This window comes from Camelus dromedarius, chromosome 9 (genome assembly GCF_036321535.1).
Source record: "Camelus dromedarius isolate mCamDro1 chromosome 9, mCamDro1.pat, whole genome shotgun sequence".
NCBI classification, from domain to species: Eukaryota; Metazoa; Chordata; class Mammalia; order Artiodactyla; family Camelidae; genus Camelus; species Camelus dromedarius.
The window spans coordinates 66,984,776-67,012,536 of record NC_087444.1 but is presented as its reverse complement, the minus strand read 5'-3'; the positions used below and the strand labels follow the sequence as shown (position 1 = coordinate 67,012,536).

At 38.2% G+C, this 27,761-nt stretch overlaps 2 protein-coding genes across 18 annotated transcripts in view; both read right to left on the bottom strand.

Annotated features, from left to right (window-relative positions):
- The window catches only part of ZNF383 (zinc finger protein 383), a 49,536-nt gene that overhangs the window by 5,402 nt on the left and 16,373 nt on the right, over window positions 1-27,761 (bottom strand). For 15 of the 16 annotated variants that reach the window (XM_064489624.1, XM_064489631.1, XM_064489623.1 and 12 more), the window contains one exon: window positions 24,990-26,887. In XM_064489624.1, the coding sequence (XP_064345694.1) occupies window positions 25,692-26,887 (1,196 nt within the window). In that variant the 3' untranslated portion in view covers window positions 24,990-25,691. Of the gene's footprint in view, window positions 1-24,989; window positions 26,888-27,761 lie in introns of those variants that run through there. The other variant, XM_064489638.1, reaches the window with a different exon arrangement.
- Window positions 759-20,540, bottom strand: LOC105096958 (zinc finger protein 624). 2 transcript variants are annotated; one of them, XM_064489655.1, is made up of 5 exons: window positions 15,745-15,903; window positions 14,453-14,617; window positions 5,104-5,337; window positions 4,787-4,845; window positions 759-1,971 (listed from the first exon to the last, which is right to left on the bottom strand). In XM_064489655.1, the coding sequence occupies exons 3-5, from the start codon at window positions 5,243-5,245 to the stop codon at window positions 1,705-1,707; spliced, it is 468 nt and encodes a 155-aa protein (XP_064345725.1). In that variant the 5' UTR covers window positions 5,246-5,337; window positions 14,453-14,617; window positions 15,745-15,903; the 3' UTR covers window positions 759-1,704. The 2 variants fall into 2 exon arrangements, with proteins under 2 accessions (XP_064345725.1, XP_064345724.1); XM_064489654.1 differs by lacking the exon at window positions 759-1,971 and adding an exon at window positions 20,360-20,540 and having other exon boundaries at window positions 15,745-16,022.

Genomic DNA, 27,761 nt, shown 5'->3' with positions numbered 1-27,761 from the left:
GACAAAGAAAATTAGATGATGCAAGTGAGCAGGGGTTTTGCCTGAGGCTGCACGGTGCTTCTGGCCACACTCAGGCAGTACTGGTAAGGTAAAGAAACTTCGCTGACTGGAGAGTGTTGGGCTGCTGGTCTCTGTCCTCCTGACACTGTTTTTCATTTTTGCTTCAAGGGGAAAGAGAAGAAATGAGAAAGAATAAAAACAAACAAACAAACAAAAAAAATGAAAAAAAAAACCCAAAACAAAGAAAAGTGAAAAAAAAAAAAAAAAAGAAAGAAAGGGGAAGGGGAAGGGGAAGATACTGGGGATCTTTTCCTTAATCAAGGAAACTACATGTTACTAGAAACACCAAGTCAAATTCTGTGAGCTACATGTGGGTTATGGCTGTCAAAGCATAAATTATCAAAAAGTTAAAAACATGACTTTCATAAAAATATGGAGTGACTATTTGTCAAAAGCTTTAATGAAGAACCAATAAGATGGTAAGGCTGATTTCAAGTGCATTTGAGGAGCCTGGGAATTTAATGCTTTTATTAAAAAAGATATTTACCCCCAGTCAAATAAATAAACATTTTCCATTGTCAGCATAAAATGTAAAATAATATGTATTTTTAAAATTGCTACCCATGCCCTCCTGGATTCATAGGGCTATCAATGCCATTTACTCCTGGCTGACTGGTTCTCACCTGAATAGGAGCTTCTTGGTATTTTTAACTCCAACCACACATCATCTTGTTCAAAATGGGAAATCATTTCTGGTTTGGACAGCAGATGTCCTGCTTGAGGGGAAAGACGTGGATTAGGGCACTGTGATGTGGACAAGGACCCTCCCTCCAGGCAAATCGTATCCCTTGGTATTCATGAAGGTCCTTGGAAGACTGAGAAAGATGAATAAAACCATTACACATGAATATTACGATTCACATTTACTTACATACACACACACACACAGAAACAAATGAACAAAGAAGTATTTTTCCTAAAAGCAAAAGTTCTAGGAGTTCCCGGGGACTTTGGTGAAGAGGCCCGCTGGTCATATACACCTGTAATAACTCTCATGGGCTGAACAGGCAGTAATGATTCTGCGTCCACCGGAGAAGCACTGCCCAAAGTGTGGTTTGAAGAGACTTGTCAAAAATGCAGACTCCATCCCAAATCCACTGACTCAGTAGCCCTGGTGATGGAACCTAGGGATATAGGTTTTTCTGGGTAATCTTTTATTTTAGAGAAAAATGGCAAGAGTAATAATACACAGAAGGCCCATGGAACCCTAATCCATACTCACCAGTTGTTAATATTTGATCCATTTACTTTATGTTCTCTCTCTCTCTACACACACACACACACACACACACACACACACACACACACACACACACACAGTTCTTTTCTAAACCATCTAAGAGAAAGTTACAGGCCTGTGGGTCTCTGACTGAATTCTTCAGTGTACATTTCCTAAGAACAGGGGCATTCTTTTCCGTAACCGCAGTACAGTCATCAAAATCAGGAAACTTAACATGGACACAGTATTACTATCTAGCCCACAGTTAATTTGCAAACGATGCCAATTGTCACAAATATGTCCCCTTTAGTGCTCTTTTCTTCAGTATTTCTTATCTAGGATAACATACCACATTTAGTTGTCTTATCTCTTTAGTCTCTAATTTGGACAGGAACTGGCATTTCTAACCATCATCTCAGGTATTTTTATGCACTCTCAAATCTGATACCTACTACCATAAGGGATATGGAATGTGTGGACCTCCAAATACAAATCCCCTTAGGATTTACTCCACACCACGGTACCACTGAGAGAGCAGGTGGGCTCAGGAAGATGCTGTTCTCACCCACGGAGATGAGATTCCCATAGTTCTCTAACATCACTTCACTGTACAGGTGCCTCTGAGAGGGGTCCAGATGCTCCCACTCTTCCTGGGTAAAGTCCACAGTCACATCCTTGAATGTCACCAGCTCCTAAAACAACAAACACAGTCACCCTCAGACATACCCATTCCCACAGAGTAATGCAGCTGGCAAGTACCAGTAAATTCTGACACCTGCAAGGGGTTCTGGCAGGTTCCCGGGTCCTGAGGGTCCTAACTTAGGCATGCATCCATGCATCTGGTTGTATTATATCACACAGAAGATGGAAAAGATAAGTGAGGCACATTTTAAAAAACTCTTCAGTCCTTAAAAGTTTCTTTGGTGACAAGACTCAAACTTCAACCAAAGTACACCAAAAGCTACACAGTTCCAGCGGTGCTGTTCACACACAAGTCTATGAATTAGAATAAACTTGACATTTCCTCAGGGAAGGGTCTAGAAAAGGAGGAATCCAGGGTGGACTGGGGCCATGAGGGCAGGTACCATGGAGAAAGCCAGGTCTCAGCCCTGGGAGATGGTTAAAACGTGCAAAGAGGGAAGGCAGGTGGAGAATTCCAGTTGGCAAGAAAAGTGAGTGGACAGTTGCGTGGGAAGGAGCAAGACATAAATCAATAACCTGGACTCTTTGGTTAATGAGAAATGCCATCTAAGAAACCTCCCTCAGAGGATTATGTATTAACAATGTTTATTACGGACCCAAAATCCCCACTCACGCACCCATAGTAGAAAGGACATGTGAACCGTCACATGAAGGACCAATATTCAGCAGCAGTTCTCAAAGTGTGGTTCAGGGACCCCTGAGGTTCCCTAAGACCCTGTCAGGCGGGAAGGGGGGGGTCTGTAAAGTAAATAATTAGTTTCACAATAATTCTAAGATATTGTTGGATTTATTTACTCTCATTCTATTACAACTATACAGAGGAACTTTTTAGATGTTTATATGACATATGACCCTGCAACAGAGAAAATGTGGAAACAGGTGACATTCCAGCTTCTATTAAGTCAGACATTAAAGAGATCAGCAAAAATGTGAAACTTTTCCATTCTTCTCTTTAAATTTTTTTTGTTTTAAAATTAAGTATTTTTCAGAAAATTTGACATTAACGTGTAATGGATTAATTGATTTTTGAATGGATTAATAGACATTTTAAATTTTTGTTCATTTGAACTTCTAATATAGTAATATGGATAAGCCACATCACAAAAGCTGTTTTTAAATGTGTAAAAGCGTCCTGAAACCAAAAAGTTTTAGAAACTACTGATACACAGAAATGAAAATGAACAAATTACAAATATATGCAACAAGATAGGTCATAATATTGAAACAAGCCAGGCACAAAAGAGTATTTACTGTGGGTACACTTGATTCTACTTGAAAAGTTCAAAATCAGGTGGAATTAACCTACAATACTAGAAGTCAGAATAGTGGCTACCACTGTGGGGCAGAGGGGGTTCTCTCCTGGGGAGGGGGTCGTTCGAAGCATGCAGAGAGAGGGGAAGGCACAGAACAGCTCTGAGGGGGAACTGGGGAGGGAGCAAGGATCAGACAACAGACAGGTGTCAAACCCCAGCAGCCTGGTCTCTGGCCGATTTTCAGCACAAATATTAAGCCTGTCAAATAAAGAATGAGGATAAGAGAGCTTACAAAGGGCTGGTAACTCACAACGGGGGGATGATGGGAACACACGGAGGGCAAGAGAATGTCAAGCCAGCCTCTATGATGCTTTCTGCAAAGCTGAAGAGGTCAAACAGATGATTCTGGGTAAAAAAGAATTACCTTCTCTGATCCTCCTTCCTCTTCTCTTAAAATAGGTATGTCCTCAATATTGAGTTGGGTTTTGTTTTTTTTTTAATGTTGTTTCTGTTTACAATTTTTTTCTAATTGAGGTTTAAATATACAGTGAATTACATGAATCTTAAGTGTACCGGTTGATAGGATATGAGGGCGATCTGGCTGTGACATCTGTCACCCCACTGAACGCCAGGGTTGATTCGGCTGATCTGGCTGTCTCGGTGGATGTCCCCTTCCTCCCTCACGGCTCCATGCGCATCCTTCCTGAAGCTGCGAGCTCGGTCAAAGAGAACAACCATCCCTGAAGAGGAGGACCGTTCTTCTCGGTCAAGGGTATATGAGTAGCTGCGCTCCCCTGCTAGAACCTCCAAACAAGCTCTCAGGTGTACCAGTTGATGAGTTTTGACAAAAGAATATCCCTGTGTAACTCATACCAGTCATGATCTAGATCATTTCCATCACTCCAGAAAGTTCCTTTGCCCTATCTGTTCCCAGCTGATCCCGGCCCCCAATCCCTGCTCTCAACAACCACTGATCTGCTGTCACTATAAGTAAATTTAGCCTGTTCTAGAATTTCATAAAAGTGGACACACATAGCACTTTTGTGTCTGGCTTATTTCTCTCAGCATAATGCTTCTGGGATTTATTCATGCTATTATAAGTATCAGTAATTTGTTCCTTTTTTTTTTTTTTTACTGAGTAGTTCTTAATTATACAGATTAACACTTTTTTTAATCCATTTATCAACTGATGGACATTTGGGTTGTTTTCAGTGTGAGGCTATTATGAACACAGCTGCTAATGAACAGACATTCAGATTTTTGGGTGAATGTATATTTTCGTTTCTTCTGGGTAAATACTAACAGTGGGATTTCTGGGTCAATAAGTGTGTGCTTAATTTTATAAGAAACTCTGAAACTGTTGTCCAAAGTATATTATAGCATTTTACACTCCTACCAGCAGGGCTCAGACAACTATTTTTTGAGAAACTGGAGTAATACATGTCTAGCCCAGGGCCAGCACAATATATGCATTATATTGCTCTCTTTCCCCAATATCAACAGGAGGTGTTTCGGTGATATTTCCAGGGAGAGAAGGTGGATTCTAACTTACCTGTAATTTGGGCATTTCCTCCTCTTCCTGAAGAAGGGCAGAGCCCTCAGAAGGCAGTGCTGGGGAAGAAGAAAGAAGCAGTGAAAAATGAACCTGACTCACTGAGCGTCTTAGTTAGCAGGAAGGGAGAAGGGGGCACGTTGTATTCAGCTGGTAACACAGGTCCTTGTTTACCGTTACCGGGCATGCCCTCCCCGACAAAGCTTTTTCTGTTTCTACTTTTACAGATGGTCCTTCCACCCAGACACATTTTACCTCCCTTCTTCCAAAAATTTACTGAATACCTACTAAGTGCCCGGTAACGATTTAACTCTCACCTGTCTCCTTGGACTCTGAGGTGGCTCCAGCTTCTACATGTTCCCACATCTTGCCCTCCCTGTTAGGAAGGGAATCCCCTGAGCCCCAGTGGCTCTGCTGGGGGAAACTCTCTGCAGCCTGTCCAAACTCCACCTGGAACATCCAGAGGGAGTTTCAGGAGGTGTTGTCTCCGCCAAAGGTGGAACTCGTGGGGGGCGTCCCGTGGCCTTCATGCTCAGGCAGCTGCTTTGTTCCTGTAGCAGGAGATATGTCCCAGCAGCCCAGACTTCAGGCTGGGTCCTGGGCTTCTCTATTTAAGTGAGAGCACAGTTAACTAAACTAAAGCACAATGAAGGTGATAACCATTTATTAAGCACCCACTGTGTATAAGACATGACCCCACTAGGGGGACCCAGCTCTGACTTTATCAGGACTGTAGCTTCACAGGTTGATCAAGCCCCAGGGCAGCAAATGCTGCCTCTTCTGTGAAGCTTTCCTGGAATTCTCCCACTTTGGGATATAAATCCGCAATTCTCAAAAGGCAAACCAGTGAAATTCTTGAATTCCTCTTTTTTGCTATTAGACCAGTAAATGTTTTAAAATCTGAAAACCTTATCACCAGTGAGGCTGTGGGAAAACGATCAGTCTCATATGCTGTTAGACCATAAGTAGGTACAGTCTTCTAGGGGGAGCAATTTGACGGTATCCATCAAACTGAAGGGGCAGGGAGGGTTAGGAAGCAGCGGTTACAAAAGTGAACAAGGAAACTTTTGGGGGTGATACGATACATTCATTATCTTGACTGAGATGATGGTTTCATGAGTGTATAAAAATGTCAAAATATACCAAATTGAACACTGTAAATATGTGTAATTTATAATGTGTCAATCCTCAATACAAAAAATTCAGATCACTAAAAAAATGTTTTTTAATATACAGAACACCTTTGGTCCCATAGTTTCGAGTCTACATGTAAGACTTGTACAAGAGCATGAAGATATGAGTGCAGAGATGTTTATTGTAGTCACAATTGTGACAATGAAAGTGTATTCACACTGGACGACACAATACTGAATATCTGCTGAAGAATAAGGCAGTTTTGTATATACTGACAGACAACTTTAGTATAACTTTACAAAGAAAGCAGCCAAACTCTGTTAAGATTCACTTTTGTAAGTTTTCTTAAAGTATGACTATTTTACATAAGTGTAAATGATTCTCAAAGCACTGGATGGGAAATTGGACACAGAATAATTTCATGTTCAACTTTATATCCAATTATATTCCACTATTTTTAACAAGCAAAATATTATGCTATTCTGTTTTAAAACAAACTATGGAATAAGAAGTGAAAAACTAAACGTTAAGGTGACAGTTGGATGGATCTCAGAAATATTATGCTGAGTGAAGGGAGTACAAACTGTATTTACACAATTCTAGAATAGGCAAAATTAATCAGAAACAGTGGTTGCTTATGGTGGAAACTGACTGGGAAGGGGCACAAAGGGAACTCTGTAAGGTGACAGAATATTCTGCATAATTTTTTGGTGGTGATTTCATTGTTGTGTGTATGTGTATGTTTAAATTCATCAAGCTGTACCTTAAGATTTATGCAATTTATTGTACACAATTTACATCTCACTTGAAAAATTTTTGCAAAAATTTAAAAAGTTACAGTGATTCTTAAATCCTTTAATTAGCAAAGTTATGCAATAACATGCAGTTTTAAAATTTTCTTTAAAGAGAAGATAACATTATAAATTTAAAGAGAAGATAACCTTAGAAAGAAATCCATGTTACAATGTTTACACAAAAAAAATGCAAGTTGCAGATTATTAATATTTTCACTTCAAAAACCGTATGTACACCTATGTGTGGGTTTAGGAACAAATGCAAAAAAAAATTTCTGGAAAGAAACAAGTTGTTTACAATGGTTACCTTTGGAGAAATGGGGGAACTTCACTTTCTACTTTCTATTCTTTCATTGAAAACTGGTAGAATTGAGTTTCTTCTGTCTCTTCTAGACTTCCAAAAATTATCTAACTGCCTTGTGTTCATTAAAATTTATAATGAAAGCCTTTAAAAAGTAAATACTCTGAAAAATGCCAAAGGTCCCTGACACAGTCCACCACTTCTTGATTTATAAACGAGACTGTACTACTATTACTATCTTTTATACTGTTCTTTTGCACTTCTAACTCAGTACAAAAAATTACCTGGTTGGGGAGGGTACAGCTCAGTGGTAGAGTGCATGCCTAGCATGCACAAGTTCCTGGGTTCAATCCCCGGTCCCTTCATTAAAAATAAATAAATAAAATAAAAATTTTAAAAAAGCTATCTAGATCTAAAATCCACAACAAATGGACAGTGATGAACGTAAGCACTTACTAAATGCTCATGTACTTTACAAACTGTATATTCTTGGCACTGATAAAAATTTACGTGTGTTATACACATGAATTTTTCCAGTCAGTTCTGGAACATCAATTTTTCCGTAATGATTCTTAGCTTAAAACCATTTTATATTGTTCCAAAGACACCTGGAACTTTAAATCATCTCAAAATCTGAGAACAATGGGTAATGTTCTTGTCTCTTAGGGAGTTTTGTTACATTCTTCTTAAAGATCTTACATGTTTTTTCTTAGGTTCAAGGCAATGTGTTGGATATTTTTGTTGCTTTTGTGAATAGAAACTGTTCTCCCCCATTAATTTCCTAATTCAGTTATGGTTAATATAAAAAGACTCTTCATTTTTGTAAATTTGCAGTCTAAACTATCATTTTCCTAAATTCCTTTTTTGTTCAAATAGCCTTTCTTTTCTAAGAATTTTTATTTTTTATTTTTGAAAAAGCATTACACATACTATGTGTCTACATGTGTAAAAGTACATATAGTGACAAGTTTCCCTCTCCTCCCTGGAGACAATCCCTGCTACACTTAAAACAAACAAACCAACCAAAAACACCTACCCATTTTCTAGAGCAGTTTCAGGTTCACAGCAAAACTGAAGGGAAGGTACAGAGGTTTCACATATAACCCCTGACCCCACAACCTTTCTCACATTGCATCAGCTCCCCCGTTATCAACATCCCCCACCAGAATGGTACATTTCATACAACTGATGAACCTACATTGACACATTATAGTCACCCAAAGTCCATAGTTTATATCAAGTTCTTTTGCTCTTGGTGTTGTACAGTCTGGATTTGGACATATTTATAGTGTCATGCATCCACTATTATATATTCATACAAAATATTTCACTGCCCTAAAAATCCTCTGCCTAATTCATCTCTCTCTCCCCTGCCAACCACTGATCTTTTTACCGTTTCCATAGTTTTGGCATTTCCAGAATGTCAGGTAGTTGAAATCATACAATATGTAACCTTTTCAAACCGGCTTCTTTCAGCTTAGTGATACGCATTTAAGTTTAAACATTAAACATTTTTGTTAAAAGTTAAATACTTTTATGTATCTATCCTTACTATGCATCCTTAAATATGGATATGTTCAGGAAAGTCACATTTTTTTCCCTCTTCTTCATACAAAACAATAGCACACTATGCACACTGGATTGCAATATTTCCCCCTATAGAGTTGTATTTTTATTTTTTTTTTAAATTGAAGTATAGTCAATTTATAATGTGTCCATTTCTGGTTTACAGCATAGTGATTCATTTATAAAGATACATTCCTTTTCATATTCTTTTTTATTATAGGCCATTACAAGGTATTGTTCCCAGTGCTTACAGTAGGGCCTTGTTGTTTATTTATTTTATATCTAGTAATTAGTATCTGGAGTTGTATTTTAAAATTAACTTTGAGGTACACTTTACATACAATAAAATGCTCCCATTTTAAGGGTACAGTGTGATGAGTTTTGACAAACATCTCTATTTGTGTAACCATTGGCACAATCAAGAATTCCTACATATATTCAGGTCATTCTATATTAGTACTTAAAAGGCTTCTTCCTCCTTCATTATGGTTGCATAGTAGTCTATCAACAAAATGCACTATTGTTTTCAAATAGTTTTCTTAAAAATCATATTTGAAAGTAATTTCAACTTACAGAGAAGTCACAAGAATAGTATAAAGAACTCCCATATACCCTTCACTCAGATTCACCTTTTAAAAAAACACTTTGGCACATTTGCTTTACCATTCTCGTTCTCTCTCTACACAAATACACACAATTTTGTCTCTGAACCATTTAAGAGGAGGAAATGTTCATCATGTCCCTTGTCCCATAATCTTTCAGAGTGTATTTCCTACAAATAAGGCTATTCTCTTAGATAACCACAGTACAATGATCCAATTTTTTCAATGTCACATAATAAAAAGAAATGTCACATAGATTATATTTAAAAAGCACTTCATGAATCAAAAATATTCCATTTCCAGTTGTCCTAATGATGTGCTTTATAAAATATTGCCCCCTAATAGAAGACCCAGCTTAAGATCAACTTCTGCAATTTGTTGCCATGTATCTTTAGTGTCCTTTAACCTAGAAAGTTCCTTGGCTTTTCTTTGTCTTTCATAACATTTTTGAAGAGTACAGGCCAGTTTTGCAGAATGTGCAGAGAGTTTGCCAGTTGGGTAATTTTTAAAGGGAAACAATTATTTATTAGTGTGTACACAATTTTATGTTCATTAAAATATCATATAAATTTAAAAACAACCCAGTTACTCTATACCCTTTGCTCAATGCTTTGTTCCAAGTTATTTAAGTAGAACATATGCCAAGGTAGCATATCACTAAGTGCCACTACAGAAGCAAATTACGACTATTTGAGGGTGGGGAAAGTGGATTTACCCACTTGAGCTTTAGCCAAAGGGGTACAGATGACTCAAATCAGCACCATCTTAAAGGTGGTACGTAGAAGCCAGGTGAAAACACCACTGATGCAAACAGACCTCACAACAGACTGTGGGACTAACTCCAAAACCCACAAGAAACAAATCAGTAATAATGGGGCCACACATTCTGCCTATGGAGTGTGTATCCCCTGAGCCACTTTCCTTTCTGGGTGAGACAGACTGCACTCTGTCTATGGAGTGTGTATCTCTCTAAATAAACTTACTTTCACTTAAAAAATAATAATAATAATAATAATGGGGCCAAACTAACACTACTTTATAATTAAAAAGGAAGACTTGTCCCACTGAAAAGTCCTACCAAGACAACAATGACCATCCCCTCATAACAAAACCTTCTTTCCTCCAAAAAACGGGAATCCTGATTCTATCTGCGTACATAAAAGCAGACTTGCAACATAACCAGCCAACTGGCTCTCTCAGTAGAATCTGAAATTTAAATCATGGAATTGGAATAGTCAGTGAGGAACAATTTTCCCTAACTCCTAACACCTGATTCTGTTGTTAAGACAGTAGTTCTTTATTGAGAAACAAAATGATAACTCAAGGGCCTCATACGTCACTAGTCACAAATAAATAAGCAAATAAAAAGCCCTGGTTGTGGGTAGGGGGACAGCAGTACTCAGGGTTGCTACAATATATTATCTAAAATGTCCACTTTCCAACAAAAATTTGAAGCATGCAAGTTACCAGGAAAGTATGTGGGATCCAAAAATTACAACAAGCTAGTGAATATAACAAAACAGAAACAGACTCACAGATATAGAGAACAAACTACTGGTTACCAGTGGGGAGAGGTAAAGGGGAGGGGCAATATACAGGCAGGGAATTAAGAGGTACAAACTATTATGTTTAAAATAAACTACAAGGCGGGGAGGGTAGAGCTCAGTGGTAGAGTGCATGCTTAGCATCACAAGGTCCTGGATTCAATCCCCAGTACCTCTGTTAAAAATAAATAAATAAATAAACCTAATTACTGCCTCCCTGCAAAAAAAGAAAAGAAAAGAATATATTGTACAACACAGCAAACATAGCCAATATTTTATAATAACTATAAATGGAATATAACCATTAAAAACTGAATCACTATATTGTACACCTGTAACACATGACATTATACATCAACTATACTTCAATTAAATAAAAAAACATATAAATTATTATTTTTAACAGCATATTTTTCTCCTTTCCTCTCTTAACTGATTTAAAATGCAGTCATACTAAATAGCATGCATATAATGAGTTGCTGGGCCTGTAACTTAGAAATAAAACATGTGTATACATTTCATGCCAATAATGGCACAAAGAAAGTAAGAGCTAAGCTATATTGGAGTTAGGGAATTATTATAGACGGTAAAGTAAACTGTTACAGAGGGTAAATTATTACAGACGGGTTTGTCACATTAATAGATATAACATACATAACAATAACAAGACAAAAAAGGGAGAAAAAGGAAATAGAGCTATTAAGTAGTAAGGTTTCTACGTATCACTAGAATTAAGCTAGTATAAATTGAAAGCTGATTTGAATAAGATGTATATGGGAAGCCTCAAAACAAGCAAAAACTGAACCCAAATAATGAAAAAATAATTAAAGAAACTAAAATGCTACCTTAGAAAATATCCACTTAATACAGAGAAAACTAAAAGAGGAATAGAAGAACTAAAAGACATGAGACATATAGAAAATGTAAGTAAAATGACACACGTCAGTCCAACTACATCAACATTGAATGTGCATGTTTTTAAAAATCCAATCTAAAGGTAAAAGTTGTCAGACTAGATTTAAAGAAACAATTATGTGTCAGCTAGTCCCTATCTACAGGAGACACACTGTAGATTCAAACATACAAAGTGTTTGTAAGTTAAAAGATGGAAAAAGATATTCACAGCACACAAACAGTAATCACAGCAAGCTGGGGTGGCTATACTAGTATCAGACAAAATATACTTCAAACAAAATCTGCTACTAGAGATAAAGTGGGACATTTTACAATGATGAAAGGGTCAGTAAGGTATAATGTTTATAAAGATAGATGCATTGAGTAACAGAGCACTGCAATCCATGAAACAAAAACTGACAGAAACAAAGGGAGAAATAGATAATTCAATAATAAAAGTTGGAGACTTTGATACCCAATAATTGGAGACTTTGATACCTCAGCTTCAACAACAGATAAAACAACTAAGCAGAAGATCAACAAGGACCTAGAAGACTTGAAGAAAACTATAAACCAACTAGACCTAACAAACACATACTGAACACTCTAGCCAGCAACAGAACATATAGTCTTTTCAAGTATATTGGAACTTTCAAGTACATGGAACATTCTCCAGGATAGAACATATGCTAGGCTATAAAATAAATCTTCATTAATTTAAAATTATAGAAAAAATGCAAAGTTTATGTTCTTTGAACACAATGGAATGAAATTAGAAATCAATAATGGGAAAACATTTAGAAAACTCACAAATATGTGTAAGTTAAACAACATACTCCTAAAGAACCAAAGGGTCAAAGAAGAAACCAGGTTCCAGGAACCGCTCTTTTTCCTAACCATTCCAGCCTGTGGTGGTAAAGTCTCCATTATGTTGTTAATCCAGGGATGTTGAAACCATCCCACAATGGTCTCTGAAACCCTTATAAATAGTCCCTTCAGGGAAGTTTCATTGCTCATTCCTTATGAGTATGTTATGTTTCTTTCTGGGATTCTGACACACTCTCTGAGTCCTCATTTTCACACACACCTGCCAAAATCTGGTGGCCCCTCTACTTCCTATCTCAGAAAATCATACCACCATCCATGTAGTTACAAAACTCAGAAATCTAGAGCTGACATCTCCCTCAACTAACGACCGAATCTCATTGATTTTACTTTCCACACAGCTCTTGAATATTTTTGTTTCATTCCCTCTTCGCTGCCATCACCCTGGTCTGGGACACAATTAACTCTTACATGGACCACTGTGATAGTCTTCTACATAACATTCTACTCCCTCTCTGTCTCCCACTTTGACATGCCTTCCACACGATAGTAACAGCCAGCTTAAGAGACCTGTTCCTTTCCTCTCCGATTCCCAAATGGAACATTTACAGTGGAGATAATTAAGTGATCAAAGTTGGTATCATAATGAAACAAATCAATATTATGTGCCATCTGATATGACACACTGAGGACACATCATTTCCGTGTTCTTCCTGCCAAAAGTGTATAACCTGAATTTAATCATGAAGAACCAACAGACAAATCCAACTCAAGGAACGTTCTACAAAATAACTAGCCTGTACTCTTCAAAAATGCATTATGTAAGGGGAGGATATAGCTCAAGTGGTAAAGCACATGCCTAGCAGACACAAGGTCCTAGGTTCAATCCCCAGTAATTCCATTAAAAAAAATAAACCTAATAATCCCCCCTCAAATAAAAATAATAACATTAAAAAATGTATATGTAAATGTATTGATCTTCAAAAGAGCAATAAAAACAAACAAACACTGAGAAAGTGTCCCAGATTAAAGAAGACTACAGAATTTGCAGGTCAATGAAATGAAATTGATGAAAAAAAAGAAGACTAAAGAGAGGTAACAAAGAGGCAGAAAAGCCCTAAAGAAACTTATTAGGACAACGGGCAAATTTTGCTTGTAGGCTGGGCATTAGACAATAGTACTGTATCAATGCCAAATTTCCTGAATCATATTATGATTATTTAAGGGACTGTCCTTGTTTTTAGGAGATGCATGCTGAAGTAATTAGGGCTAAAAGACATAATGTCTGCAACTTACTCTCAAATGATTCCAAAAGTGGCAAATATACATATAGAGGTGGAAGTAAAGTAACTGTGGCAAAAAGCTGACAATTGATGGATATGAATGAAGGATACACAAGTGTTAGTTGTATTATTCTTGCAATTCTTGTTAATTTAATACCACTGACTTTTTTTTATTGTTTTTGTTTTTTGGGAGGAGATAATTATATTGATTTAATTACTTATTTATTTTAACGGAGGTCCTAGGGATTGAACCCAGGACCTTGAGCATGCTAAGCACGCACTCTACCACTGAGCTACATCCTCTCCATTTCCACTGACATTTTAAAATCCACTGCAGTAAGGGAAGAACAAGCAAACAAACAAAAACAAACCAAAAAAACCCCAAACCCTCAACAAGGTCTACAAGCCCCCGAGGAAAGACAGTACTTCTCAATGCACATAACACACATCAGGGCATGTGGAAGGAAGGCTAAACCATTTGTGGACTAAATTAATGGAAAGTAGGGGCAAAGGTTAAGGTGTGCCAAGAGCATACAATGATGGGGGAAAGAGGGGGTAAACTGAGGAGGGAGAGTGGGCTTTCCTCTAGAGTCTTCCAAACCTGCACCAAGTTCCCCAAGTTCCATGTTTGTCTTAGAGCTTTGAGGCGCTTTGAGGCAGTGAATAAACACGTCATCTAACAGGACAGAAATTACTGCATAAAAAAGGTTAAATCCCACTCACTGGGGGTCTTGCTGCCAGGAACTCAGGTGCCATTTTCTCCTCTTTTCACAGATCTCTCAGGGCCAGAAGATTCCAAAGAGGGCAGAATAGGGAACCAGGAGCAGTGAGGACTGGGTCACATGCCAGAAATCCTCACACCCAATCTCTGCAGATCCACTCTTATACCTAAAGGAAAATAAAAGAGTCAGGAGCCAACCTTGACCTACAGGACCAAGGAAAACGCAGAGCATGCACATCCTGCAACCTCTGCACTCAGAGGGGCTTTGCAGAGATACAGCTGTCACCTGTGATACCAAATTCACAACTGGGACAGCGCCACCTTTAACACCTGGGACTCTAACTTCCACTGAGACGACAAAGGAAAAACCACTCCCCTACAGCCTTTACTGGCCAAGAGTATGGAGAATTCTCTTTTGCAGATAAGGAGGTGATTATAGGAGTGATATTCCTGGCTTTGCTACCCCAGAGGCAAGTTCCCAGGAGAAGGTCATTTAACTCCACAGCACCTGGGAGCTTAGAGAAGCTGCTGACCCTTTGAGCTCTGGGGTTTCTCAGATGCAAAGTGGCGACAGTCCTTTGGCAACTCACAGCAGGCCTGGCTGGGGGAACAGCCCACCCTGGTGTCAAGGACCATCTGCCCACCGCTCTGATAACACACCCCTTGGCTCACTTATAGAAAAAGCCCTCTGAGTCAGAGGTGAAGGTGGTCTCACAGGAGAGTCTACAACAAAAGTGGAGATACAAGACTCTGTTCCCTCGCCTCAAAGTCCAAGTCACACCTCCAAATCCAGGGAAGCCAAAACACACTGTCACCCTAAAGACCAAGACTCAAAACCCCCACTACATCCCAAACCCAGGAGCACCCACTTCCTAACTTCTCCCCACATCTCCCCAACCTGAGACTGCACAGATCTAGCCGCCCCTACAAACACCTAAGAACATACAGCCCCGGAAGCTCCCACTAAACCCCTGGACCCTGCCTCATTGCCTTCTCCCCAGCAACCTGGGGCTGCAATGCCCAGGAGCCTCCCAAACCAAAATGCCTGGAGTGGGCTGTCCCCTAAATCCAAAGACCCCTGTCTCCAACCCCTCAACCCAAGGATGCCTGGAGACACACAGTCGCAGCCATCCACCCTCACTTCAATAAAACCAAGATGTCCCCTGCGTCGCCCCTTAGACCCCGCGACCCCCCCCCCCCCCAAGACCTTCGGTTTTCCCCGTTCCCCTTTCGCACGATCCGGGGACCCCTGGCTATTTCCGCCGCCTTTGGCCAGTAAAACTGGAGGACTCACCTCCACAGGCCTGGGAGTCTTGGGCATGCAGGCCGCCACGGGGCCTTCACGAGCCGCTGTTTCACGGAACCAACGAGGCCCAACCGCGCGGCGGACCCAGAAGGCCCAGCAGCCGATGCCCGGGCGCAAGGAGGCGCCGAGGCCGGACGGCGGGACCACATCTCCCGGAAGTCCCTGCGCGGGGCGCGCTCCAAGCCCCTCCCCAAGGCGCGATGGGGGCGTGGCGAGGCCAACAGGTGAGCTCGGAGTCGCAACTGGGAACATCCTGCGAGAGGAGTCTGGACACACAAATACAAAACCAGGCATGTGTCTCCTCCCGTCTACAATTATAAATAAGTGAGAAAAAAAAAAAAACCCAAACCAAAAACAACCCCAAAACCCCTGTAATTTCCCCATTCAGACATAGCTATATTTAAGCTTATATCATTTCATATATTTACGTCATCTTAACCTACTTTTTAAGTCAAATATATATTGAACTTAAGTGTCCTCCCAGAATATTTTGTAAATTCTATATGCCACTTTTGTAATTAATTTTTATCTTGTCATTAGGTTGTTTCAAATTACTGATACTACAGCCACTACTTGTGTTTGGCAGAGTCAAAGGCAGAGGAGTGGCAAAGCTTTATAGTGAAGAAAGGAAGGTTTCAGGTATGTTCTGATTGGAGGTTATTGCCATGGAGAAGCTGGGCCACCTACAAGCAGTGCATCTTATGTGATTGGTTTGGGGGTTCTAGTTGGCTTTCCCCGGTTGTCCTGAGTTGGAAGCAGAGGTCAAAAATAGGGAAGCTGGCATTTAGTGACCAAATCCTGACTGTTCTGGGCTGATTGCTGCCAAGGTTGCTGTTTGATTTCCTGTTTGGAAACCAATTGGTGGCCGCAGAGTTTGTGAACAGAGTTCCATTGTCATATATGATCCGGCGTTGTCTGTTTGTATACCCAGCCTTTCAAGTTTAATGGTTTCAAACAACAGCAATCATTTATTATCTTTCATGGTTTCTCTGGATTAGGAATTCGGAAACAGCCTAACTGTACAGTTCTGGCTCTGGTTTTTCATGATCGCTGAACCTGGAACAGTGTGAAGTTCCAGGAGCAATTGGGAACTAGCTGGATATCTCTTACTTCAAGTAATCTCAGGGTTTCTCCATGTGGTTTTTCTGTGTGGGGTAGTTCGAGCTTCTTAACAGCACAGTAGCCTCAGACTCTTACATTGCTGCTCAAGGTTCTAAAGGCAAGAGTCCCAAGAAAGATCCAGATGGAAGCTGTATCCCCTCTTATATCTAGTCTCAGAATCACATGGCATCATTTCCATTGTGCTCACAGTTTAAAAGGCCCATCCAGATTCAAAGGGAAGGGACATGGACTCCACTTCCCGAAGGGAAAGTGGCAAGGTTCTGGAAGACCATGTGGAAACAAAAGTATAGTCATAGTCATTTTTGGAAAATACAATTTGCCATAAACTGCAAACAGATCAAAGTAAAGGAAGAAGTTTTCATTCTCATTCTACCATGAAGACTGGATATTTATATTACTGAGCTGAAATCATTTGTAGTAAGTAGGAGTGATGAAAAAAATCACGATTTCTAATTAAATGTTAACAGGATCAGGGAAGATCTAGCACCACTTGAGCATATTTAAAGTGACAATGAGAGACAAAAATGAAGCTGTTTTCTGTTTGCCTTCCTTGAATATTAAGTCCAAAGTGATAATAATTGATAAAGATGATTCTGCACAGTTAGAGAATTATGGCTAACTGGGTTCAATCAAAAGAGCCATAAATAACTTACTTAAGAGTGCCATGAAATATAAAATAGATAAACAACAAGTTCATACTGTATAGCACAGGGAACTATATTCAATATCTTGTAGTAACTTATGGTGAAAAAGAGTATGAAAATGAATATATGTATGTTCATGTATGACTGAAGCATTGTGCTGTACACAACATTGTAAACTGACTATACTTCAATTAAAAATATATATTATATACATATATAAATAAATAATTGTTTAAAGTAAAAATAAATAAATAAATAAATAAATAAATAAATAAATAAATAAATAAAACTGCCTTTCTCAGAGCCCTGCTGTGTTTTTACAGAAACAAATTTTCTTTTTATTTATTTTTTTGACATATAGTCAGTTACAATGTGTCAATATCTGGTGTATAGCATAATGTCCCAGTCATACATATAAATACCTAGACTTGTTTTCATATTCTTTTTCATTAAAGGTTATTACAAGATATTGAATATAGTTCCCTGTGCTACACAGAAGACATTTGGTTTTTATCTATTTTTATATCTAGTAGTTAACATTTGCAAATCTCAAACTACCAAATTGATCCCTTCCCACCCCCTTTCCCCTGGTAACCATAGGATTGTTTACTATGTCTGCGAGTCTGTTTCTTTTACAGATGAGTTCATTAGCATCCTCTTTTTCCTTTTCTTTTTTTTAAAAAATTCCACATATAAGTGATATCATATAGTGTTTTTCTTTCTCTTTCTGTCTTCCTTCACTTAGAATGACAATCTCTAGGTCCATCCATGTTGCTGCAAATGGCATTATGTTGTTCTTTTCTGTGGTTGAGTAGTATTCCATTGTATAACTATACCACAACTTCTTTATCCAGTCATCTTTGATGGACATTTCGGTTGCTTCTATGTCTTGGCTATTGTATATAGTTCCACTATGTACATTGGGGTGCCTGTATCTTTACAGAAACTATTTCTTAATAACAAACATAAAAAGGCAAATTTTATTCTCTTTTTACTGATAAGGAAAATGAGGCTTTCAGAGCAAACTTAAAGTGCTTCAGAATATATAACTAATACATTCTATACTAGAATCAGAATTTGAGCCAAATTCTAGCTGAGTCCCAGCCTCTATTTTCCCATTGTATCAAAGAGTTTAAATGTCTTTCTCTCTCAATATAGTTTAAACTCCTTATGTGCAGGCCGTGTGACTGAAATTGTTCTATCATTCAAAGTACTTCATCTTAATTGGTGCTCAGACATTTATTTCCATTTTTCCAAAAGCATTTACCAAATATTGTCGATATATCTGGCACTAAGATGTGTGTTAGAAATTCAATAAATAAATAAGTTCATAAATCTGGTACTATTGATCTGGAAGACCCAGACCCAACAAACTGTTAAAACCATTCTACAAACTCACCTTGGTTTCATCTGCTTTGTGATATCAAATATCTATGGAGTCTCAGACTCTGCCCTGCTTGCTGTTCTGTCTAGAAGCTTGGAGGGGGAAGACAAGCTTTTTATCCTAATCCACAATCACACTGCAATGACAGTTGACCTTTGATATTTGAGCCAATCCACATTTTATCCAATCTAACTTACATAATCCAGTCTAAATGAATGTAATCCCTATTTCGTGCATTGGATTCAGGAATCCCATTCACCCACCACACTAATTGGATTTGGGAAGGAATGCTGGGTTGTTGAGTACTTTGAAAATGTTAATCCTGGGAACTATCACACCCTCTCGTGAAAATGTAAAGAGTCTCCTCCAGTGTCATTTCTCCCCATCATGCCATAAATGCCTGTGTACCCCAGGGTTCCATTATGATGCCTTTTCTCTTACCACTCTGTAAGTGTGAAAACATTTTTTGAAGAGCATTATTATAATTATCTTGCCTTTGAAACACCAAAGGTGATGGTTATTGAATAAGCTTAACTGCATATGTGGGATGATTAGGTTAAAATATGGAATATGTTTTAACTTATTCTGTACTATTTTGAGTTATTGTATAAGAGGAAAAAATGTGTCAGTAGACGTCAATCACAAAAATGCTTCATTTCATATATAAACCGTTGTTTCACCAAGCAGATAAAATGCTGCATCATTGGATGGCCTTAATTTAGTCATCTTGTAGTAACAGTAAAGACTAATATTAAATAATGTCAGGCAGTGTTCTAAATATTCCACACATATTAACTCTTTAACTTTTTGCAGCAACCCTATGAGGTATATTCTATCATTAGCCTCATATTTGAGATAAGTAAACTGAGGTACAGATAGGTACACTGTCCAAATCACAAAGGTACAAAGTGGTAAAACAAGAATTTGATCCCAGGCAGATCTGATTCCAGTAAACTTTTTTTTCCTCACAGATTTCTTAAGATATAATTGACATATAACATTGTGTAAGTTTAAGGTGGACAATGTGATAATCTGATTCACATATATATATTGTGAAATGATTACTATAATAAAGTTAATTAACACATCATCACCTCACATAATTACTTTGTTTTGGGGTGGCAAGAGCATTTAAGGTTTACTCTCTTAGCAGCTTTCAAGTATACAATACAGTATTGTTAACTATAGTCACCATCCGGTATTAGATCCCCAGAATTTGTTTCTCTTATAGCTAGAAGTTTGTACCCGTTGACCAGTGTCTCCCCACTTTCCCCATCCCCAGTGTCCATGTTCTTAATTACTACAATACCCTGCCTGTGCACCAGCTAAGAAATGTTTCCCATTTCTAATACAATAACCTTGGATGGGTGGGCCTTGGGTTTCTTTTAGCCTGAAAGACCCAAGTGGCAAGCAGAACTTTCAATTAAACAAAAAAAAAGTCTTAGAAACTTACCCCCAGATGATCCCAGTTCATACTCTTCTCCAACACTCTCGAGGATGCCCTAGGACCATTTCTAGTCTCCTGACTTTCTACTGGAAAGGAGTACAGAGCGGCAGGGGCTCCATGCTGCCAACCTGGGATCCACCAGCGGCAGGTATTTGATCTGCTGCCGGCTATAACCATCATCCCTCCAGGAGGGGCTTCGTGGTTGTTGCCAGGATCTGCTTCAGGCCCGAATAACTTCAAGCCGTGGTGATAAGTCTTGGGGAAGCCAAGGCTGAAGGTCTGTTGAGCCCAACATAGCAAAATCCTGTGATCCAGCAGAGGCTGGGATTGATGCCTAAGACTCTCTGGACTAGAATTAAAAGGAGCATTCAGATACACTTTCTGAGTATCTCATGCGGCTGTTTCCCAAGAAGTGTTCTCCACATCTCATTTTTCAGTCTGTCATCCTTCAAGCCAAGGATTTCTATCCCATCACTTCTGTCAAGAAAAACTTAAAATTTACGATCACCAAATCTCCATCTCTCAAAACATAGGATGACTTCGTTCACTTCCAATCTGTCCACATCTAGGTGCTCAAACTTCTGACACTCACCAGGATTCTTCTTGAGAAACGTGGGGCATTACACCTGGGGACTTTTCCAACCTGTCCGAGTAGACGTTACCCAGGTGATGCTCACGCGGCGTGATCTGAGCACTGAGCACTGCGCGTGCGCGTAGACCGCCCTTGGCCTGCTCAAGTCCCTTTGTGCCGCAAGGGATCCTGCTCTGAGGCTGTGACACAGTCCGGCGGGGCGGTGTCATCTTGACAGGGCCATCCTCCAGGGGGTGCTGCGCACAACGCAACAGCCCTGACACTCGCACCTTCTGCTCCACTGTGATGAAGGCGGTGGCTGCCTGGAAGAAGGAGCCAGTGACTGCTTGTGTGGGGATGTGTAGGGATGGAAAGCCTGAGCTGCTCTGCCAAGGCTGGAAACTGGGAGTAGGAGGTGTTTGTACAAGGGAATGAAACTATAGACGAACCACCCTCCCCCTAAACGGCTTTCAACATTTTGTTGGTTTTGCTTTGTTTTGTTTGCACGAGAGATGCCACCTTAGGCCTACATGTTGAAGACGGCATTACTCAGCCTCCGGTACCATCGATTACAAGTCTATGACAATGTAATCAACGGGACAAAAAATAAGACTTTTATATTGGTCTGGAATTGGCATTTACCCTTACATTTTAATTTTACTTTTAAAATTATTTTTAAAACTTTTAATTTCTTCATGATTACAGATTCACTGGAAGTTGCAAATATAGCATATGAAGAGGTGAACCTCTCACCCTATCCCCAATAATGACATATACTGTTCAATATCAAAACTATGAAATTGACATTGTACAATACTGTTAACCAGGCTGCATACCTTACTCCATTTTGCTATTGTACTATAGTTATACAAAATATCGCCTTTGAGGGAAACTGAGTAAAGCAATACATGAGACTTCCCTATACATTTACTTGCAACTTAATATGAATCTATAATTATGTCAAAATAAAGTTTTTTTTAAATGTAGGTCAAATACAAATTTTACAATTGAATTTATAAAATTATTTAAGCCAAATGATAATCAAAATAAAATATAAGAAATAAATGGGATGAAATAAAGCTTATAGGGAAGTTTATAGTCATAAATACACATTACGTTACACACATAGGAAAGTATGGTTTTTATCTTGTCCAGATTTTCTTGCTAGCATGGGAGTGAACACCTTTCATATTCTATATTCTAATTGCGATGAAAGTTGAAATTCTGTGACTGTTTTAACAAGCCCCTTCCTTACCACCTCCCACTGCATCTGCATACTAAAATGCATGGCAATGATTGGATTCGTTGGCTATGATTTAAAGACTCTTCAATGAGAAGTAGACAGGGTATAAATGGATGAATGCAGTGATGCTGCAGGAGGTAGGTTACTCAAGTTTATTTATTAAATACATCTCATTCTGTCAAATATTGATAATAGAAGGCTTTTGAGGCTTGATAATGTATCTTCATTTATAGTGCTTTAGTTATTTAAACTCTAGAAATTCTATGTAAATTAGCTTGTGCTGTATTCCAAGAATCCCTTGCTATCCAAATCTATTTGTTTCCCAAATTCAGATACTAAGGAATACTATGTTCACTAAATCATTTTGATTTCCAAGTTTCAGAAATTGGGTAGCAAATCTGTATAAGGATTTATTAGAAGTGTTTTGTTCCAAGGTGCGGAGATTGCCAAGATGGTGTAGAAGGACACGTAGCTCACCCTTTCCCACAAACATATCAAAAACTACATCTGCATATGGAGCAATTCACACAGAACACCTACTGAACTTCGGCAGAGTATCTCTTACATTGGAAATACAAAGAATCCTCATAAAACCAGGTAGGAGAAAAAAAAGAAAAAAGAAAAGAGAAATTGATACAGGACCTGTCCCCCATGGGGAGGAAGCAACAAAGGAGGAGAAGTGCCCTCACCCTGGGAAGCCCCCTCTCCAGCGGGGAGGTCAGCTGGGACAGGAAGGGAGATTCAGAGGCTCGGAAGAGAAAGTAGCAGCTGCTTGGCAGACAGAAGTGAGAGAAACCAGCACAGAGGATAAACAATAGTTTTCTACTGTACAGCACAGGGAACTACATTCAGTATCTTGTCGTCACCTATAATGAAAAGGAACATATGTATGTGTATGTATGACTGAAACATTATGCTGTACACCAGAAATTGACACATTGTAAACTGACTATACTTCAACCAAAAAAAAAATTTTTTTAATGTTTTGTTCCAAAACTCAGATTGTGACAAATATTTATTTCAATAGATCACTAGATTCGATTTGCTAATATTTAACATTGCATATTTTCATATCTGATTCTGGACACATTGCCTGTTTGCGTTCTCCTAGCAAGTTTTATCATCAGGATTATGACAGATTCATAAAAACAGATAACTTGCTACCTCAGCCTACGTCCTGGAAGAGTTCCTGAAACATTTCACAGTTTCACCTATAAATATATCTAACTTGGTATCTTTAGTGTTGCTGTGTGACATTTAAAGTATTTTTTGGTTTAACTTTCAAATGTTCCTTTCAGAGAGGCGTCTATTAAGATTTTACATTTCTTCTCTAGTCAATTCTGATATCAAGCCAATCCAATTTCTTTATAAAAATCACACATGCTCTTCCAGATTTATTATAAAAGTGTCTCTAGTACTTACTTTTGAGTTTTCAGGTTGAGAGAAAATTAATATACCATAAGAATCATCTTTTAAAAGTATTACTGTTCAGCAGTTTTTAGTATATTCACAAGGTTGTGCAACCTACACCACTAATCCTAGAACATTTTAATCACCGAAAAAAATAACCTTTTAAATTTAAATATGCAGTTATTTTGATTTCTCATTCACAGTGCTGCTCATTTATCATCTGTACTTCCCCACCTGAGTCACTAGTTTGTCTACTTTTTTCAAATAATAAAGTTTTCTAGACTGTTTACTTTGTTCTGTCATTTATTTCTGTAGAACTAATAATGCCTTTCTCTATCCATGTTTTAGATTTATTTTTGCTAGTTTTAGCTCTTTGGGTTCTATATTGATTTTTATTAATGATCTTTCTAGTATTCTAATATATGCATGAATATTGGGTTATAAAACTTCCAATACAACTTTGGCTGCCAGTCAGACAGGTTTTTCATTTGTGTTCTCATGTTCACTCACATTTAAATAACATGTATGTCAAGGATTTAGTTCCTTAACCCATGTTAATCAAGAGAAGACCCTGAATTAATACTCAGATATTTGCTGGCTGTCCTTTTGTTACTGTCTCTCCTCCATTCTGGTCAAAGAATGTGGCCTGTATATTTTTTGCTTTGTGGGGAGCCAGTGACTAGGAAAAATATTCTCATCTCTTCCTGCTTATTTGACAGCTGTACTTTCGACTACCCATCATTATCTCCACAGGGTTTCAGACAGGTATTAATCTTTGTGCAGCATAAAAAGTGAAGTTTGAATGTAGACTACCCACACATACTTTTTCTTTCCCTTTTGAAATTCCATGTTGAATAATGAGTGACGGGAAAAGCTTTCCTATCTTAACTACCATTTCTCTTTTTCCATTATGAATTCTTTGATTTAGACAAAGGTAAACAACATGGTTAAAATCCTTTCCATAAACATAATGAAGACAATTATGAAAATATGTGTGTCAATGATAATAGTGGACAACTTTTACTAAACATTTACTACATGATAGGAATAGTTCTAAGCACTTTATTAATTCATGGCATCCTCACAACAAACCAATACATATGGCAGGATTATATGTACTAAGACATAAAAAATAAAATGTTACTAAAATATACAAGTAAAAAATAAAAACAATTCTAGAAGGATAAATAATATTGGTAACAGTGGTTAGTTACTTTCTAGTATGAGGACTGTGGTTAGGGTTGATGAAAAGGAACAAAACAGTTTATGAAGAGAAAATGTGGATACTTTCAGCAATTAAAATAGATGCTATAAAAGGAAAAAAACAAGCATCCAAAGATAAATGTTGGTTCATATTAATCACTGCATATAATGACAAATAATTAGATGCAAACATAACATGAAAAATAAGGTCATTTTTAAAAGTCATTTAATGTATCAATAAAAATAATAAAAATCTATATTTACTGAAGTGGCAATAATACTTCCTGGCACTATAAAAGCGGATGAAAGTACAACATAAGTACCATGAGTATATTTTCTTTAAAACCAAACAAAGTCTGGTAGGACTTGCTCTACCAACTTGAGAGTAGTCGTCTGTAGTTGGTATGATTACAATTAATCTTGGCCTTTTCAGTTTCTTGTTTTCTGATATTCTGTTTTACAACAAGAAAATACAAATTTGTGAAATGAAACAAAAAAAATTAACAGACTTCAAAAACAGAGTTATAATTCTATAAGGAATTAAAAAATACAAGGTCATGCAATTTAAACAGTATGATGTTGGTGTAAGCACAAATATATAGATCAGAGAAGAAAGAATAGCCCTGAAACTCAAGCAAATATAAACAGGAATATAACATATCACCCAGAAGGTAGAACGAAATAATAGGGAAGAAAAGAATTATTGAATTGCCATTAGCAAGTTGGGGGGCTGGAGAAAAAGGGTGGACAAGTGTCAATTTAAAATCTGAATTCACAACTTTGAGTAAAATATATCTGGATTAAAAAGAGAAATAAAATTAAGAAACAAAAAATAGTGAAAGAGGGTAACTATCAAGCATGAGTTTTGTTTGTGTAAAATATCAGGAAGGCGACAAGAGCTTTACCTTTTACTACTCATCAGTATGAATTCCCTGATGACGAATGAGGTCTGAGCCACTACTAAAGGCCTTCCCACATTCCTTACAGTTATAGGGTTTTTCACCAGTATGAATTCTGAGATGTCGAGTAAGGTTTGAGCATTTATTAAAGGCCTTTCCACATTCATTACATTCATATGGTTTTTCATCTGTATGGATTCTCTGATGTTGAAAAAGTTGTGAGTTCTGAGTAAAGGCCTTCCCACATTCAAGACATTCAAAAGGTTTCTCACCAGCATGAATTCTCTGATGCTGACGGAGCTGTGAGCTCTGAGTGAAGGCCTTCCCACATTCCTTACAATCATAGGGTTTCTCCCCGGTGTGAATTCTCTGATGATTAGTAAGTGCTGAGCCACTGCTAAAGGCTTTGCCACATTCTTTGCACTCATAGGGTTTCTCACCTGTGTGAATTCTCTGATGTTGAACAAGCTTTGAGCTCTGAGTGAAAGCTTTCCCACATTCCTTACATTCATAGGGTTTCTCACCGGTATGAATTCTCACATGTTGAAAAAGTTGTGAGCTCTTAGTAAAGGCTTTCCCACATACTTTACATTCGTAAGGCTTCTCCCCAGTGTGAATTCTCTGATGGTCAATAAGATTTGAGCAATAACTAAAGGCCTTTCCGCATTCCTTACATTCATAGGGTTTCTTACCAGTATGAATTCTTTGATGTTGAGAAAGGTATGAGCTACAACTGAAGGCCTTTCCACATTCTTTACATTCAAAGGGTTTTTCACCAGTATGAATTTTCAGATGTCGAGTAACATGTGAGCCACAGCTAAAAAATTTCCCACACTCCTTACATTCATAAGATTTTTCGCCAATATGAATTCTCTGATGTTGAAGAAACTGTGAATTCTGACTAAAGACCTTTCCACATTTCTTACATTCATAGGGTTTCTCTTCTTTGTTAATTATTTGATGTAGAGTAAAGAATGTCTGTTGAATAAATGTGGGCATGTATTCATGAGTGAATATCTCTTGGCCAAAATGCCCATTTTGATATCCCAGTTGTCTTTCAAAGTGGCTTCTATATTCTAGAACATCTCTAAAGTTGGCGTATTCAAGGCCATGCTTGGTAAGTCTCATTATCTCCCTCTGGCATGATTCTATTTCATAAACTTCCTTCTTAAGTGACAGTAACTTGGTTTCACACATTGATTCCAGATCTGTAAGAAAAAGAAATGGTAAATATTCTTCCCCCATCCCACTTGTGAAAAGTTAAACTTTTATAATAGAAATGGAAACATTAAAGTGAAAATCATATCTGGTCGTAAATAACATACAGTTCTCAAGTGTATCTGTTTAATCTGAAAAAATGGAGAAGAAATGCATAGAAATTACTGAGCTATAATGCAGGAAGCAGAGGGAGGAGACTATGGAAACAGGGAACCACAATGATTCTCAGATACTGACATGGATCAGAATCATCTGGAAAGTCTGGTAACTCCTCAATGCTTCAGCATACGAGTCTTTAGATGACTTGTTATATGTTTTATATACATCTATATATATAAGATAAGCTTGTCGTATTTGTATGTAAGAAACAGAGTATATCACACTATATGTATTACAGAAACTGGATAATTTTTTACCACCATGAAAGGTCTCCTGAGAGGAATAAATGCACACAGGGGAAGATTCTTGGGCTCTATGGTATAAGATACACATTTGGTCTTTGTCCTCAGCAACTAAAAGAGCTTCAAAAAGCCTTGGAATTTCCTGAGTGATGGCAGTGTTTTGTTATGCTAATGAGGCGACTCATGGTGTGTCCCTTGATAGTTTTAGGATGGGGACTGGTCACTAGAAAGACCCAGCATATGGTTAGAGGGTTGGGACTTTCAGCTACTTGACCTCTGGGGAGGAGAGAGAGGCCAGGGACTGAGTGGCCAATGACTTTATCAATCATGCCGATGTATTTAGGCCCCAATAAAAACTCTGGATACCAAAGCTCAGTAGAGCTTTCTGGTTGGTGAACACATTAATGTGCTTAAGGGGGTGACATACTTTGACTCCACAGAGACAGGGTGTGGAACCTCTGCA

Bases quoted from the DNA above. Each gene is read 5' to 3' on its own strand.
- LOC105096958 (XM_064489654.1), bottom strand. From the start codon at position 20,533: ATGATGGTTATAGCCGGCAGCAGATCAAATACCTGCCGCTGGTGGATC. The intron at 16,023-20,359 runs GTAAGTTTCTAA...TTGTGTGTCCAG, and splicing joins TGAACTGGGATCATCTGGGG to ACTCCTCTCGCAGGATGTTC. The intron at 14,618-15,744 runs GTGAGTCCTCCA...ATTTTCCTTTAG, and splicing joins AGACTCCCAGGCCTGTGGAG to GTATAAGAGTGGATCTGCAG.